At 43.7% G+C, this 17,831-nt stretch overlaps 1 protein-coding gene across 1 annotated transcript in view; it reads left to right on the plus strand.

Moving 5' to 3' along the window:
• The first annotated feature begins 1,270 nt into the window (after nt 1-1,270).
• Nucleotides 1,271-17,831, plus strand: part of LOC308291485 (kelch-like protein 20) — an 18,496-nt gene continuing 1,935 nt past the window's right edge. The window contains exons 1-8 of the mRNA XM_080733505.1: nt 1,271-1,404; nt 4,185-4,393; nt 5,072-5,206; nt 8,330-8,521; nt 11,023-11,166; nt 13,460-13,766; nt 14,317-14,448; nt 17,507-17,676. Coding sequence (XP_080589631.1) covers nt 4,205-4,393; nt 5,072-5,206; nt 8,330-8,521; nt 11,023-11,166; nt 13,460-13,766; nt 14,317-14,448; nt 17,507-17,676 — 1,269 coding nt within the window. The 5' untranslated portion in view covers nt 1,271-1,404; nt 4,185-4,204. The remainder of the gene's footprint in view (nt 1,405-4,184; nt 4,394-5,071; nt 5,207-8,329; nt 8,522-11,022; nt 11,167-13,459; nt 13,767-14,316; nt 14,449-17,506; nt 17,677-17,831) is intronic.

Raw genomic sequence — 17,831 nt, forward strand, 5'->3', positions numbered from 1 at the left:
CGTGTCTGGGACAGACTGTCGCTGAGAGCATGTCCGCGCACATGGTGTGTTTATATTTTTGACACAGTTCTTATATGCGGTGATCGCAAATTCCTCAATGGCGATTTGAATACAAAACAATACCAGCATGAACCCCGTAGAGGGCGACATTTCACGCCATTTCACGGAAGTGACATCACACTTCGCTGCTGAATTCTTCTGATAAACACTGTGACGTCACGTCACTACGCAGCTGCTCTGCTCTCTTCTTCTTCTTCTCGTTCAATGGTGAGTTGCAACCACTGCTTTCAGCTGCACGGCGCCACCTACTGTACTGGAGTATGAAGCGCCCCTGTATCATTATGTCAGGGGTCTTCAACGTTTTCTGGCCAATTAAGGACGGAAAGGACCCCATAGTTGAGAGAGAGATGAAGCAGGGACCCCTAGTTGAGAGAGAGATGAAGCAGGGACCCCTAGTTGAGAGAGAGATGAAGCAGGGACCCCTAGTTGAGAGAGAGATGAAGCAGGGACCCCCAGCCCGCAACCTGTTCATAGATTCCATATAGTTTCATCATTTGACAGAACAATCATCAGTGTATTTTGGATGTGTTTTCAGATATTTAACCACTTGAACCGTCAAAAAATTGAGCTTTCACTCTGTACTTAGTCTGCTGTTTTTCCCCTCTACACCGAAGGTCTTTGTCGGAAATAGCCGATCTACAAGCTCACAACGCCTCGCAGCGCGAGGTGTTGTGAGCTTGTAGATCTGCTATTTTTGCCTAAGTTCTCCGAATGGACGCTAGGATTCAATTGTTTCATATAAAAAAGGAGATTTTTTTTTCTATCAAACAAAGATTTGGAGGACCCCCTGTAGTAACTCTGAGGACCCCATAGGGGTCCCGGACCCCCTGTTGAAGACCCCTGATTTATGTAATTAAAGGAGCTATAGTCAACTTTTTCTTGAAAAACGGATGCTAAAATAAAAATAATGTTTCGAAAATATTTTATAAAAAAATAAGCTTCATATATGTGTTTCAATTAAAAAATTACCACAAAAAGCGTAAAATAATGATAAAATAATCATTTTGGCCCTTTGTTTACATTTACAGGGCCCGTACTTTGTTTACATCCTAGTCTGTAGACTAGGATGTACACCTACAATGAAAAAGTTGACTATAGCTCCTTTAAATATATAAAGTGCAGCGCTTCATATTCCAGTACAGCAGGTGGTGCCGTGCAGCTGGAAGCAGTGGTTGCAACTCACCATTGAACGAGAAGAACAAGAGAGCAGAGCAGCTGCGTAGTGACGTCACAGTGTTTTCAATGAAACAACAACACTTTAGTTTTTATAAAGAACAACTTTAATGATCTTTATTACTTTATCATCTCTGCTGTCTTCATTCAGGACGCTTCTAAAAACACAAGGTAACTCTGCCTGTACTCTAACATAATAATGTTGTCGTATTAGTCGATCTGTTGTTAACTTGTTGTTAATGGTCTATAGTTAGAAGTTGTTCTCCTTAACGCCATGTCACTGATGATCCGCTGCGCTGCAGAAAGCCTGCTCAGCCTCTCTTCTGTAGTAAAAATAACAAACACACTTTCACTACTCACCAAAACAAAGACGGTTTTATGGAGGTGAAAGCCTGCTTTCCTTAGTGGCAACACTCTGAGCCCCCACCTCACCTCTAAAATACACTTTATGGACAGAAAAGATGATATTTCACCTGACATTGTAGCTACTCCACAGCGCACTCTACAGATCTTGTCAATAGAAATGTCCATTGACCAGATTTTCACCTTCCGGTGAAATATTTTCTTTTGTGTCCATAAAGTGTATTTTAGAGGTGAGGTGGGGGATCAGAGTGTTGCCACTAAGGAAAGCAGGCTTTCAACTCCATAAAACACTCTTTGTTTTGGTGAGTAGTGAAAGTGTGTTTGTTATTTTGACTACAGAAGAGAGGCTGAGCAGGCTTTCTGCAGCGCAGCGGATCATCAGTGACATAGCGTTAAAGGAGAACTCAGAGCTAGGCTGTTGACTCTCTTAAATCAAACGTCTGGCTTTATTGACAAAACCTAAAAGACTATGAGAACTCTGGAATGCATATAAAATCCAATAAAATAAATCTTAACTTGTATAAACTGTAGAAATAAACTCAACAGACAGACTGTTGTCTTGTCTTTGGCTGCATGTCTGAAGTTGTTTACATTGAGCCAGTGTTGCCATGTCAGCTTATTGTAAGCGGCAGGAGGGGTGATCCATAGCAGCGTTTAGAACGGAGCTCAGTGTTGCCAGGTTTTGTGAGAGGAATAAGCAACCATGTCTATGAAAACAAGCCCAAAATATAAGCTACTATTATTAGCTGTGAGTGAGCTTGTAGATCTGCTATTTTTATTTTTGTGGTTGTTTTGTGCCCAATGCAGCATTCTTTTTTAAATGTCTTAACCACGCAAATCTGTCACGCGAGCCAGGGGCAGTGTTGCCATGTTTGCTTATTGTAAGCGACTTTGGGCTCTTTTCCCCTGTGAAGTCGCTTGTCATTATTGGTACTATATATGGACAAAGACAGGTTTTATTTTATGTTGTTTACTACTAGAAGGAACTTCACAACAAGAACACCAGCTAGAATGAATAGACCGTTTGTCAGCCTTCTGATTGGTCCCTGAGACTCCCTGACTGGCCAACCAGAAAAAAACATTCACTTTTTGCTATCGGGGGTGGAGTTTGTGCAGTGGAGAATGTTGAATGCGTCTTTCAAGAACTGTCCGCAGTGCGCGACACGGAGATCGGCCGGTACGGTGATAGCGACGGCAAGCGTCAAGCGATCTCGCTCATCATAACGAATAAGCTTCAACAAACTAGTTCACATGTACCTTATCAATGGTCTAAGAGTCACGATTGGGTACATATAATTTAAATGGGCAGAATTACGAAAAGCCAGCCTATTATGTGAGGAGAAACATTCTCTCTGTCCTCTTCCTAGTACCCAAGATGCAATGCGCTTCTCTTTCTATCTCTGATCCAGAGGATTAAACTAATTAAAACATTTATTTTTCGGGGGAAAACTACTGTTTTGCTATGTAATTACTGTACCTTTTTCTTCCCTTTTTATTAATATCACGTATATGTGTTTTTTGTGGTAGCTGTAATGAGGCTATGAAGGGAAAAAAATTCCCATCCACTACCACTATAAAAGAATCTGCAAAGAGGATTCTGTCCCACTGGGATTAAACAAATTAAAACATATATTTTCGGGTAAATCCCCTGTTTTGCAATGTAACTACTGTACCTTTGTCTTCCCTTTTTATTAATATCACCTAGGTGTTTTTCCTTTGGTACTTTATATAGCTGTAATGAGGCTATGAAGGGAAAAAAAATCCCATCCACTTCCACTATAAAAACAATCTGCCCAGGGTTAATGTCCCATCATAGTAACAGGGCAGAATGGGGCGGGATTTGCAAAAGGGTTTATTGCGACCGTCAGGTTGCAGTTACTATCAAAACCTCCATCGGCTTTCAGTCTGTCCTTCCGTCCGTCTATCCGTCACGTCACAATTTTCCCCTACTCATATCTCCGCCACCGTTGCCCCGATCCATGCCAAACTTTGCACACACACACACTCCTTGGCTGCCAAACCACACCCTCCACCCCTCATTTCTCACATGCCCCTCTTCTAGTGCCACCACAAGGCCGATTCTTGCAAGACTTATTTTTGGACACTGCTCCTACAGATTTTGCCCTAAAATCACACAGAGCGGTACACAGTATCTCTAGAGTCATGTTATCAAAATGCATCTGTCCCATCTAGCGCCAACACCTGGCCGATTTTTCAAAAACACATTTTTGGACACTGCTCCTACAGATTTTGCCCTAAATCACACAAAGCGGTACACAGTATCTCTAAAGTCATGTCATCAACATGGATCTGTCCCATTTCCCATATTCCCTCCTGATTGTCTACCATTGCCTTCTAAAGGTTGTGTATGCGACCTGACGGTCGCTTATCTCCCAATTTAGGGAGTCTTACTGGTTCTTCCATATTTATTTCAGGTTTCCCCCAGCAGTAGCAAACAGACGGACGTTTCGAACGCACAGGCTCTTCCTCAGCGTGTATCTCTACAGATACACACTGAAGAAGACAGTGGAACCAAGACGAGAGTTTTGTGGACTTTTGACGAGTGCTCCTCTTTCCCTTTTGTGAAGTGCTCTAGGAGGAGGACATCATGGCTAAAAGGATGCGGGTGGATGCTGCTTCATCCTCCTGGAAGCTAGACAAGCATCCTAACAAGCTGTTAGAGGGACTAAACCGTCTACGACTCAACAAGGTTTTCTGTGATGTGATTCTGTGCTGTGAGGGACAGGAGTTCCCCTGCCATAGAGTTGTACTGGCCTCCATCAGCTCCTACTTTCAGGTAAATACACACATTTCATTGGGTTTAGTGCAGTGGTTCTCAACCTTTTTATGCCAAGTACCACCTCAGAAAAGATCTGTCTCTCCAAGTACCACCATAAAAACTGATGTTTTTGCGTAGACCCACCCTATCGTATTCAGCTATGCACAGTTAACACAGAAGGCAAATTTATTTATTGAATTCATGGAGATTTTTTTGTTTTTTTTCCGTATCGTCTGAGAATGGCCACTGGGGGCGCCATACTAATGCTTTGTCAATGGAAGGTTGTTTGGTGTTTTGTCGTTGCCGTGTCTCTTGGCCAAAAGACTGTGGTTGAGCGAGAGACACGGCAATGACAAAAAACAAACAACCTTACATTGACAATGCATTAGTACGGCACCCCCAGTGGCCATATGTGTGAGTCCAGCCTAAGGCTTTTTCTGATTGTATTTACCGGACCTTCGGGGGCTCTGTGCATGTGTGCGCAGGGCTTCCATTCATTTTACAGTCTTTGGTTCTCCTTAACCCATTCAGGCCGGGTACACATTTTAGTGTATGGGAGGGGCTTACAGTACATGTACAGTATACCAACATATTTGTTTTTGTGGGCTAATTTCTGATTTGGGCTTAACTATAGGTTAGGCCTAAATCCAGGACTCAGTAGTTTTATTTGACTCCATGTTTTTCTGACCCTCACAGGCCATGTTTACCAGCGGCATGGTGGAGTCCACCCAGGAAAGGGTTAACATGGATGGAGTGGAACCTGAGGTGGTCGACATGTTGCTGGGCTTTGCCTACACTTCAGAGGTGTCCATCTCTACAGATAATGTGCAGGTCATTAGGGGTGGGCGATATTGTGATAAATATCGTTGAGACAATACACTGGGTGCGTTTATATGCATATTCAGAATGGCATTCAGAATGAACTTATTCCGAATAGAGCTTCATACCCAAACGTTTACATGGGACCTGAATACAAGTATCCCTCATTCCACTGTCGTTTACATGACCAAAGGATTCATTCGGAATAGAACTTTGGGCATGCGCAAAGTAGGCCTACTTCAGGTCGGAGAGGGGGGGGGGGGGGGGGCAGGTCAGACAGCAGTTAATTCCGAATGGAGCGTTTATATGACAAATGTTTCCCGATTGAAACGGCATAAACCACCTCTTCAGACCAGAATGAAAATTCATTCGGGTCAGACCGGAATGGCCATTCCTAAACGTTTATATGAGCATTTCTATTCTGAATGAGCAGTCATTCCGAATATAAGTGGAATATATCTGTGCATATAAACGCACCCAATGTCTCCACGATATGGAGTTATGCCATTTGCCATTTGTTACGCCATTTGATTCCTCCCCTCACCCATGTCTGTGTTGTCACAGTGCTGTTGTATCTGTAAAGGTGGAATAGAGAGACTAGACATTGCCGGTACAAAATGTGTCAACACATCATATTATGGTGTACAGTTCTGCTAGACTAGAGCCATTGAATGTCATATCCTGAGATGGGTCCAGTGTTGTTTTTGATTTAGTTTTAGTCATAGTCTTTTGAATAAAATGTCATTTAGTTTTAGTCCTAATTTAGCCACCTGAAAAGTTTTCGTTTTAGTCTAATTTTAGTCGACTAAATATCATAAGATTTTAGGCGACTAAATCTACAGTTTATTTCGTCAACTGAAATGTATTATTTGGCAGGCCTTGATGGCATCGTAATGACTGGTTTAACACTTGGTTGCATGCTGATAATAGCCGATCTACAAGCTCACAACGCGTCGCAGCGCGACGTGTTGTGAGCTTGTAGATCGGCTATTTTCAGCATGCAACACCTGAGAGCAACCAAACATAAAATGACTCTCTTCTCCACTAGTCCCTCCCTAAGTCTAAGTTTTAGTCTAGTTTGTATTTTGTTGACGAAATTGACAATATATTTAGTCTCAGTTTTAGTCATCACAGCTTAGTTTTTAATTCGTTTTTATTTCGTTTTCGTCAGTGAAATAAACGCAGTCGACAAACATTTTTCGTCATAGTTTTAGTCAACAAAATCAACACTGGATGGGTCTGAATACATGAACAGACTGTGTTATACTGCTTACCAGGCCTGGAATTTCGTCATTTTGAGGTCAAGGCCACTTGGCCTTTGGTGTTGTCCATTCTTTGAGGGCACACAGGCCAAATACCAGGGCAGGAAGGCCATCAAATAAAACAAGATTTTAGTACATTGAAAGATTTTGTTGAATTTAAGTGTTAGGGATGATAACCTAATCTGCAGTGAAATAGATAAAAGATGGTATTTACAATCGTATCCATGCTCAGCCCTGGACCAATCAAAGTCACTGGATTGTTTTAAAGATGGGGACTCTGGGGAGTTAAGATTTCAGAATCTCAACAAAAGACACTGTAAATACATGACAAGAAAGAGACACCGGTGTCTACTGTCTACACATTGACCAGAAAGAGACAGAGAGGAGAAAGTGGCACAGTCAGGAAGGCCACTGTGGCCTCAGGTCATGCCATTGGTTTGAGGGGCATTAAGGCCACTGTGGTCTCAGGTCATGCCATTGGTGTGAGGGGCATTAAGGCCACTGTGGCCTCAGGTCATGCCATTGGTGTGAGGGGCATTAAGGCCACTGTGGCCTCAGGTCATGCCATTGGTGTGAGGGGCATTAAGGCCACTGTGGCCTCAGGTCATGCCATTGGTGTGAGGGGCATTAAGGCCACTGTGGCCTCAGGTCATGCCATTGGTGTGAGGGGCATTAAGGCCACTGTGGCCTCAGGTCATGCCATTGGTGTGAGGGGCATTAAGGCCACTGTGGCCTCAGGTCATGCCATTGGTGTGAGGGGCATTAAGGCCACTGTGGCCTCAGGTCATGCCATTGGTGTGAGGGGCATTAAGGCCACTGTGGCCTCAGGTCATGCCATTGGTGTGAGGGGCATTAAGGCCACTGTGGTCTCAGGTCATGCCATTGGTGTGAGGGGCATTAAGGCCACTGTGGCCTCAGGTCATGCCATTGGTGTGAGGGGCACAAGGCCAAACTGAGGGGCAACGGCGGCCATGGCCTTCATGGCCTCCATGAAATTCCTGCCCTGCTGCTTACGCTCCCACCCATCAGGGGCCTTTCCTTCCCTCCAGACCGACCTCAGACTCAATGACTCACCGCCTGCAGCCTTTCCCATGACATTCTATGCCTTAACCTAGAGGTCTTCAATGTGTTCAGGCCAAGGACCCCTCAGCTGAGAGAGAGATGAAGCAGCTACATATTGTCTAAATGTGGGATGCAGATTTTCATCGTTTTTTTTTTTTTTTTTTTTTTTTTTTCATTTAACCACTTACTTCGTCGATACTTAGTAAACTTGACCTCTCCCTCAGTAGAGACCAGATTACTGCATGTTTTTTGTTTGTTTCTGGTATCAACCCTAGGAGACACGGGGAGAACATGCAAACTCCAAACAGAAAGGCCCTTTCGCCAACCCCACGTAGGGGGTATGGGCACTGATGATGTGGAGGAGAGAACACGCCCCCCCAGCACCCACAGCCATGGACGGATTAACCCCCGCGAGGGCCCCTGGCCTATAATTTTTTAGGGGCCCCCCACCCCCCCACAATAACCCCCCCTCCCTCCAGACACACACTACCCAGCTCGGATTTTAAGCCATGATGATCACCTGTAGACAACAGAGGAGGGGCCCACTGCCGCCCACACATTTGATTTTGAATTAACATATTTAATTTTAGTAAGTTGTCAATGACCACGCGGCCCAGTTCCCCCAAGGGCCCCTGAGGGCCAAGGGCCCCTGGCAACGGCCCTACCGGCCCAATGGTTAATACAGCCCTGTCCACAGCATCCACAGCGGGAATCGAACCCAGGACATTCTAGCTGTGAGAAGACAGAACTACCGACATCTGTGGCGCAAAAGAAATAATAATGTTTTTTTATTTTATTTTATTTGATCTAGGCCCTGCTGGCAGGAGCCAACCTGATGGATGTCCCAGACGTCAGAGAAGCCTGCTGTCAGTTCATGTATCGCCACATAAACGTTAACAACTGTGTGGAGATCAACCTCTTGGCTGAGCAGTACTCCTGTCAGGACCTGGAGAAATGCAGCATGGATTACATCCTGGAATACTTCAGTGTCCTCTACAAGAAGGTGTGTTTGTTTGGTTACATCCTGGAATACTTCAGTGTCCTCTACAAGCAGGTGTGTTTGTTTGGTTACATCCTGGAATACTTCAGTGTCCTCTACAAGCAGGTGTGTTTGTTTGGTTACATCCTGGAATACTTTAGTGTCCTCTACAAGCAGGTGTGTTTGTTTGGTTACATCCTGGAATACTTCAGTGTCCTCTACAAGCAGGTGTGTTTGTTTGGTTACATCCTGGAATACTTCAGTGTCCTCTACAAGCAGGTGTGTTTGTTTGGTTACATCCTGGAATACTTCAGTGTCCTCTACAAGCAGGTGTGTTTGTTTGGTTACATCCTGGAATACTTCAGTGTCCTCTACAAGCAGGTGTGTTTGTTTGGTTACATCCTGGAATACTTCAGTGTCCTCTACAAGCAGGTGTGTTTGTTTGGTTACATCCTGGAATACTTTAGTGTCCTCTACAAGCAGGTGTGTTTGTTTGGTTACATCCTGGAATACTTCAGTGTCCTCTACAAGCAGGTGTGTATGGTTACATCCTGGAATACTTTAGTGTCCTCTACAAGCAGGTGTGTTTGTTTGGTTACATCCTGGAATACTTCAGTGTCCTCTACAAGCAGGTGTGTTTGTTTGGTTACATCCTGGAATACTTCAGTGTCCTCTACAAGCAGGTGTGTATGTTTGGTTACATCCTGGAATACTTCAGTGTCCTCTACAAGCAGGTGTGTATGTTTGGTTACATCCTGGAATACTTCAGTGTCCTCTACAAGCAGGTGTGTTTGTTTGGTTACATCCTGGAATACTTCAGTGTCCTCTACAAGCAGGTGTGTTTGTTTGGTTACATCCTGGAATACTTCAGTGTCCTCTACAAGCAGGTGTGTGTGTTTGTTTGTTTGGTTACCGTTAGCAGTGAAACTGACCCTCCACCGGCTGTCAGTCAGTCTGTATTAGCCTTACATTAAGCCGCGACTGCAGTGGCTTCCGCATTGTGGCTTTGGGACGGCTGCATGGAGCGTCTTACCGAGTAGTCAGACAGGTCGGGGGCATGGTCGGCAAAACTGCAATTGCGACTCTACACATATGCACAAACATGCGAAATATAGCACATCGCAGAAGTTCCGCAAGATGTATGCGACTTGTCCGGAAGCCTTGTTTAATGTATTAGTCCGTATTTTTTAATAAAATTAGTTTTTACCAAGTGTACTGCTTTTCCTCGTTTGCTACAATGTTAGCTGCAACAGCGCCCGTTGGTGGCTGGAAGCATTATTGTGCATTCTTCCGTATACATGTCCTTGTATGAGCGAATGGGGGAATGGATGAACGTCACGTGATACTGTAAGTGCAGCCATCTTTAACCAAACCAGAGATGCTAGATTTGGAATCAACACACACTTGGTAAAAACTCATTTTGTTTAAAAATACGGACTAATACATTAAACAAGGCATCCTGACAAGTCGCATAAACCTTGTAGAACTTGTCCGGAAGCTATATTTCGCATTTGTGCATGTGTAGAGCCGCAATAGCAGCTTTGCAGACCATACACCCGACCTGTCTGTCTAGTCGGTAAGACGCTCGTGCAGCCGTCCCAAAGCCACAATGCGGAAGCCACTGCAGGTCTGGCTTAAAGTCTGTATGTCAGTCTTCGGTCTGTCCGTCACACATCACGTCACATTTATCGGTAGACCATAGAAAAGTAATTAAACCCCTCTTTTATTTTTATTTTTTAAATTGACATAAAATACAAGGCACGAGTACTTAGTATCCATAGAATGATTGTTTGCATTGCAAAACGATTCGGTACCGATTATCTGCATTGTGAAACGATACGATACAAAGCCAAGTTTGCTGTTTGCATATCGATTGTTGCAAATTAAAATGGATTGTTGGATTCAGTTACTATATCGTTACACCCCTAGTGATGAGTCAAAGTTTATCTTAATCTTCAGTAATCACTAATCCAACCAGTTTAAATGCTGTTCTGTGTCACTGCATGACCCACACTGAGCATGAACAACATAAACAAGGAGAGAATTGTCAGGAGGTCAGAGGTCAGATTGTAGCCAAGCATGGACAATCTGAAGGCTCCAAGTCCATCTCCAGAGACCTTGATGTTCCTTCACTGTGTGCCATCAAGACCATTAATAGCACAGATATAAAAAGCTAGATACCTCCCTCCGGTGGGGGTTGGGGGGGGGTTGGTCAAAGAGAGCTGGCAAGCCTCCCAATAACTCTACGCAAGCCTCCAGAATTCTGAGGCGGGGCTCTTGGGAATTCTGAAGGACGCTTCCTTGTGCGTCACAGAATGGGAAGCTCGGTCGGCCAATCAGATGCAGGACTGGCAGGACTCCCTCTTTCCCATTGGAGGAGGCAGAGTGCCTTCCGCAGTTCCACAGTTACACACTTCCGCCAGCGGTGTTTGACTAGCTGCGCCAATGAACTGCAGCGGAGGAGGAGGTATCAAGCTTTATTAACAGTACTCATACTTGGTGTCATGTCTTTCTTCCACCACCAGGAGGCGTTCCTCTCTCTCTCTGTGGACAAAGTGACAGAGATCCTCTCCAGTGATCATCTCAATGTGCCAGAGGAGGACATGGTGTTTGATGCTGCCATCTGGTGGTTAAACACGTGCACTGACCGCAGGCAGACCAAGGACAAGGTCAGTCACTTCTAAGGCGCCGTACTAGCCTGATTTCAGACTCTACGCTGGGGCTTGAGTCTGAACTTGTGGCCATTCTATTTGATTGAAAAGGGGAGGGGATTTAAAATTTGAAATTCCCAATCACAAGAGATCTGGTGGGAGGGGTTGTGTTTGACTTTTGCACACAAAACATTCCCTCCTCCCCCTCCCCTCAATGACATGCACCAAACAGGTCATTGTCTTTGATGTTTCATTGATTAAAGAGAAAAAATCACTAACGAGCTATTCGACACTTGTATGGCTCAAACAATGACTGCAGTTCGGAGCCCTTTTGAAGTTCAAAGGGAGCAATTAAGAACTCTGGTGAGCCACGCAGCCACCCCTCCCTCCACTGTTTCTGTTGATTTTCAAAAGTTAGACGCGCCCCTCCTCCGCATTGCATTGATTTCATTGGTCGGTTTCGGTCGGTTTGAGAAGCTTTCGGTAGCAAGAGACACGTCATATGACACATCCAGACCAAGAGATGCAGTTCACTCAGAGAGTGGGCGGGTCTATTGGCTGGAGCCAGGCTAGCGCCGTACAGACATTTGCGTGAAACATCTTCTCCGTATCGTCTGAGAATGGCCACTGGGGGCGCCGTACTAATGCATTGTCAATGGAAGGTTGTTTGGTGTTTTGTCGTTGACTTGTCTCTTGGCCAAAAGACAGGCAGAGACACGGCAACGACAAAAAACCAAACAACCTTCCATTGACAATGCATTAGTGCGGCGCTCCCAGTGGCCATTCTCAGACGATACAGAGAAGATGTTTCACGCATATGTGTGAGTCCAGCCTTAGTCTTTTCCCTGCAAGCCAAATGACGTCATGATGACGTTATGATAACGTCCTCCGGTGACTCTGGTTCAGAACAAGGCCAGATCACAGCCCATATGGGGATGATCTTGACGTCAATACCAGGACGTCATATGGACATAATGGATTATTGTTGTTGTTTGTAATGTCAGTTGAAATATGAGCATGTATGGTTATATTCTGGGACATCTCTGACTAGTTATGATATTTATCTGGCCTCGATCGGACCATCTGTGGTTAATCCAGGACATCCGTTTTCGTGGGCAGGATTTATGTTGGTTGAAATCCGGTGATATTCTAGGCCAGATCTGACTAGTCATGGTTTGACTTGATCTGGACCAATCCAGACGTCACTGATTGGTCCAGGTCCTGGCCGTGCTTGCTGGGTTAGGCCTCATTCACACTGGCAGCCAAATCCAGCCTGAATCAGATCTGTCACATCCAGATTGGAATCGGATTTGTCTAAATAAGTCTAAATGCAGACAGGTCACATGGAATCCGAATTTTACAAAATGATGTGACTCGAGCCACATCCAGAGGTGGTTTCAGACTCTGATTCAAATCTGATTTCAGGAGATGTGTCTCAGTCTGAACGCAGTAACCTGATCAAACCACCCAAGTCACATAACAAGCTGTCCAAAACCACACTTGAGTCATGACGCCTACGTCGTTACCACGGTAACCAAAGCAGATGTGTCGAAGCAGGGTGGCTTTGGGTTGACGTTGTTAAAATCAGTCTGAACACACAGATCCGATCTGGTCACTTTAAGATGTTAAAACCAGTCTGAACACACAGATCAGATCTGGTCACTTTAAGATGTTAAAACCAGTCTGAACACACAGATCAGATCTGGTCACTTTATAATGCAGTGTGAATAGTCTGGCCAAAAGATGGGATTCTGGCTGAGTTTGACTGCAGTCTAATGTATATATATGGTGTTGTTGAGCTGGTATCCTGTTGAACTAGTAAATAATGAGTGTTTTGTGTGTTTGGAATAAAACCGCTTTAAAGACTATTAATCATTGTATTCATCCCTGGACTTGACACTCCTTTCACTTGTACATGTTTGGTTCTGATTGTTGCGACCGTCAGGGTCTTGTCACACTTTGCTGTCACACTTTGCTGTCACACTTACTTTGGCATACTTTTGCCTTACAATGTGATTTCAACTTTACAACGCTCACACGACTTGGGCTTTTTCCGGCCAATTGGGACGAGCTGTAATTGTTGAAGCCCCGCCCCCTCTGTCCTCCTGTAGGCTTTAAACAGCCATAACTCCAATTTGCAGCATGGTACCGTCTTGAAACTTGGTGTCTGGACTTAGACGGCCAATAGGGACAAGCTGTAATTGTTGAAGCCCCGCCCCTATTCCTATTGTCTGGCCTTTAAACAGCCATAACGTACGTTTTCTCATGCCAACGAAGCCCTTTGAATTGAAGTTTAATTTAATTGTTGAAGGTTCTGGAGAGCATCCGTGTGCCTCTCCTCAGCCCCTCCTACCTCCACACTGTGATGGAGAGTCTGGATGAGATGAAAGAATCCCAGGGCTGTCAGAGCTTCCTCTCTGAGGCCCAGACCTACCAGAGACTGCTCTCTGAGGCTGAGGACCCCCAGACCTACCAGAGACTGCTCTCTGAGTCTGAGGACCCCCAGACCTACCAGAGACTGCTCTCTGAGTCTGAGGACCCCCAGAGACTGCTCTCTGAGTCTGAGGACCCCCATCTGCTGTCCTACCGAGACACAGCACGGCCCCGGAGGACCACAGGTACCCTGCCTTCTAGGGGTGGATATTGGCAAGAATCTCGCGATGCAATACGTATCACGATACTTGGGTCACGATGCAATAGTATCACGATATATTGTGAATCTTTGCGATGCGATACTATTGTGATATATCAGCTTTAAGAGCTGAAGGCGCTGCTCTAATGTTGTTGTTTCGTCGTTCGCAGACATTTTCTCGAGAGACCTCACTCACTGAACTGTGGGAAGGGGAAGTAGCTACTATAGTACAGCGACATCTAGAGGCAGCGGAGTGTCAGGACCGGACCTCTACCATTGGTTCCTATGCATGGGAACATATTTTATTTTCCTCAAAGTATCGCGATACTATGGCCTGAAGTATCGATACAGTATTGGCAAATAAACTATCGCAATGTATTGCCATATCGATTTTATTGCCCACCTACCCCTACTGCCTTCACTGTCCTGCTATAGTAACACATCACACACACACCCTGTAGATCAGCTTGTAGATCTGCTATTCTAGTGTTAAATGTGCTCCAGCTCGCTGCCTCCTTCTCCCCCGCTTGCTGCAGTGATCGTGGCGGTGGGGCGCGGCGGTGTGACGTCGTTTGACGCCGTGGAGTGCTTCGACCCGCGGAGCAAACAGTGGAGGGACATGGAATATCTGCGGACCGGGGGGAAAGGACCCAGCATTGTAGCATCAGGTGAGGACCTGACATGGAGGTAACCCATTTAGAACGGGTACACATTTTGTGTATCATTATTTTATGCTTTAACTATTGAAAAATAGCAGATATACAAGCTCACAGCGCGGCACCAAGCGCTGCGCTGCAAGCTTGTAGATCTGCTATTTTTTTGAAATCGGGAAAATTAGAATTTTGACCCAATTCTATAAGTGTCTTTTGAATCCTTCTAGAGGCAGCATTGATTCTGTCCACCAAAACTATGGTGAAACATTACCTTTTTTCACTGATGAAACCTAAATAAAAACTAAATAAAAAGTAAGCTACAGTACGATGACTAAAACCAAGGTTAAATATATTGAAAATGTTGTCAGCAAATAAAAACGAAATAACATTTTCAGGGAGGGACTGGTGGAGAAGAGATCCAGTAGAGCTAAAAGACAAGTCATTTTACTTTGATAGTTGACAAAATCTTCTGTAGATTTAGTCTACTAGAAACGTGTGATATTTAGTCAACTAAAACTAGACTAAAACAAAAACCTTTCAGATGACTAAAATATGACCTGAAACTAAATACCGGTTTGCTGTCAAATGTGTAACACTGTGTGAAGGTCAGTCACCTTACGACCTGAATAGTGCTGGATCAACATTAGACTGGGAGGACACTTTGAATGGTTGAAGAACAGACGGTTCAATTGAACTTTTCTACCACTGTTGGACATACACAGAAATAGCCGATCTACAAGCTCAAATGTTGTAGATCAGCTATTTTTGCATTTCTTTTTTTAAATGGAATCCTTAAAGGGCCTACACCATGCTTTTAAAACTATATTTTTTGTATAAATATATGCTCAAAATTGAGTCTTAGACAGGTTTTAACCCTCAACAAACACTCTGACCATTCTTTTTGTTTGTTCTAGCTCTACTATAATGAGGCTCTCCAGCTGCAATACCAAAACGGCCTCTGTTTGCTCAGGGGCTATAATCTAGTGATTATAGCCTACTGTAGGCATATGTTGTATGTTATAGGCCTACTGTCAAATGACACAGGGCGACCGTTGCTAGACCAGACATTACAGAAAGTTAATCTACATTAGACAATCAACCCCACCTGCATTGTATTTATGTATAAAAAAGAGTAAAAAAAAAAAGTTTTGAAAAAAAATGTTTGAGAAAAAAAAAAAAGTTTTTTGAAAAAAAAGTTTTTAAAAAAAAAGTTTTTCGAAAAAAAAAGTTTTGAAAAAAAAGTTTTTGAAAAAAAAACGTTTTTTGAAAAAGAAAAGTTTTGAAAAAAAAAGTTTTGAAAAAAAAATGTTTTGAAAAAAAAAATTGAAAAAAAAATAAATAATTGACTGAAAAAAAAACGGGAATCCGTGTGACGTCACACGGATCAACTCTCAGAACAGCACTGTTCTGAGAACCCGTGGAAAGCTTTTCATCTCTGTCTTCCCAAAACCAGAGAAAGACACAATGGTCAGAAATAGGACTTTGTGAGGATAGAAGGTGCCAGTGGGACCCCAAAAAAAGGTTTTAAAATAGAAAAAGTGAAAATTCATGGTGTAGGTCCTTTAAGGGAGGAGTCGTTTTTTTATTGAGGGGTGTTACTGGAGAAAATGTATAAGCCCTTTTATAAAATGCCATGACCCTCCCTCTCAATTGGGGGAAAAATCAGTGACCCTCCCCAAGCATTACAATAAAAAAGATTGACCCTCCCCTACAACATGACATTTACCACAGTAAAATTATGCCTAACCAGTGGCGAGAACAGAACAGAGAAGCAAGTTCTGGGTGGGCACTGCGAAATATATTTTCTTTCTTTCTTTTTTTTACTGTAAATAATTTGGATTTTTTTTTTAGGGTTAAAAACGGGTGCGGGCGGCAGCAGCAATGAACAATAATGAATAGGCTAATATAATGAATTGAGATCCCAGCTGCACTTCATCCCAAAAACACACCCTCCAAACTAAAGTAACACACAGTGAGTAGCCTACTGCTGCTAGAGTAAAAGTCAACGTGTACTTCACAAAAGAGGTGAGAAGTTCTCACAGGTTGAGAACAGGTTATTTGACATCTAGGTTACAGATAAAACAGTTGACACGTGCACAACACAGAGAAGGCTTGTAACAGCTGCCATTCATTTTGTGCAGTTGATTGCCTGTGGTCAAATCTGGGTCAAATGCGCATTTTCAACGAGCGATCGTTAACCTAATGTTAATATTTTTTAGCACCATTTCCCTTTTTATTTAGGGAGGGGGGATACACTTCTGACAACCTTTGTTGCTGCCGTACATAGCTCTCCATTGTTTTAGGAAAATGCATTGTAGTATAAACACAGCCACTTCAGTTCATTAAATGACTGTGGGGCACTTCTTGGTATTGGCACCCAGGGTTTGTCATTAAATGAAGGGTTAGGGTTAGGGTTAGAGAAGGCTGTTGACAATGGTTGCATAAGTGCCTGTACCTCTGGAGCCATTGTTTGCTTTTGAAAAATAGCATGACCCTCCCTTGAATTCAAAGTGAAATCAGCAGACCCCCCCTAGGACTGAAATTAAAATAGCATGACCCTCCCCTATTTTCCTCCAGGGGGTGTTGTTCATAAAAAACGATTGCTCCCTAATTATTTTTAGTTCTTTTTTTATTGGAATCCTGAAAAGTAACATTTGTATTTCATTTCAAATGCATTTATAATATGTTCTTATGTTAATTGTATGCACTTAAATACAAATACTTTGGACATGAAAAAGACTAGTACTAGTCATTAAGATACTAATATAGAGTGAAGTAATTAATGCGGCTCATGTTTGGAATTGTAACAGCTGAAATCAGTACTATATCAGTATTCCAATATTAACCTGTGGGCCGCATTAAGTGAAGCCATTGGCTCAGTTCTCTACAATGTTTTTTCTCCTCTCCAGCCATTGGCTCATTCCTTTACGATGTTTTTTCTCCTCTCCAGCCATTGGCTCATTCCTTTACGATGTTTTTTCTCCTCTTCAGCCATTGGCTCATTCCTTTACGATGTTTTTTCTCCTCTCCAGCCATTGGCTCAGTTCTCTACGATGTTTTTTCTCCTCTCCAGCCATTGGCTCATTCCTCTACGAGGCAGGAGGGAGGAACCGTGACGGCTCCTTCAGTAAGGAGCTGTGGCGCTGTGATCTGCACCGTCTCACATGGTCCAAGATGGCTGCCATGAACCAGGCGCGCTGTGACTGCGGTGAGACTGTTACAAACCATCACGTTATGTTTAAAGTAAGGCTGGGACTTTAACTGATTAATTTTGATTAATTAGTTACAGAAAATGTACGTGATTAAAAAGATGTACGCATTTTAACTCATTTACCGCCTCCCCCGATAGTCCAGATAAAATCCCTATGTTCCTCTTCGCCTCCTTCCTCTTTTTTAGA

This window comes from Nannobrachium achirus, assembly GCF_963921795.1.
Source record: "Nannobrachium achirus genome assembly, chromosome: 1".
NCBI classification, from domain to species: Eukaryota; Metazoa; Chordata; class Actinopteri; order Myctophiformes; family Myctophidae; genus Nannobrachium; species Nannobrachium achirus.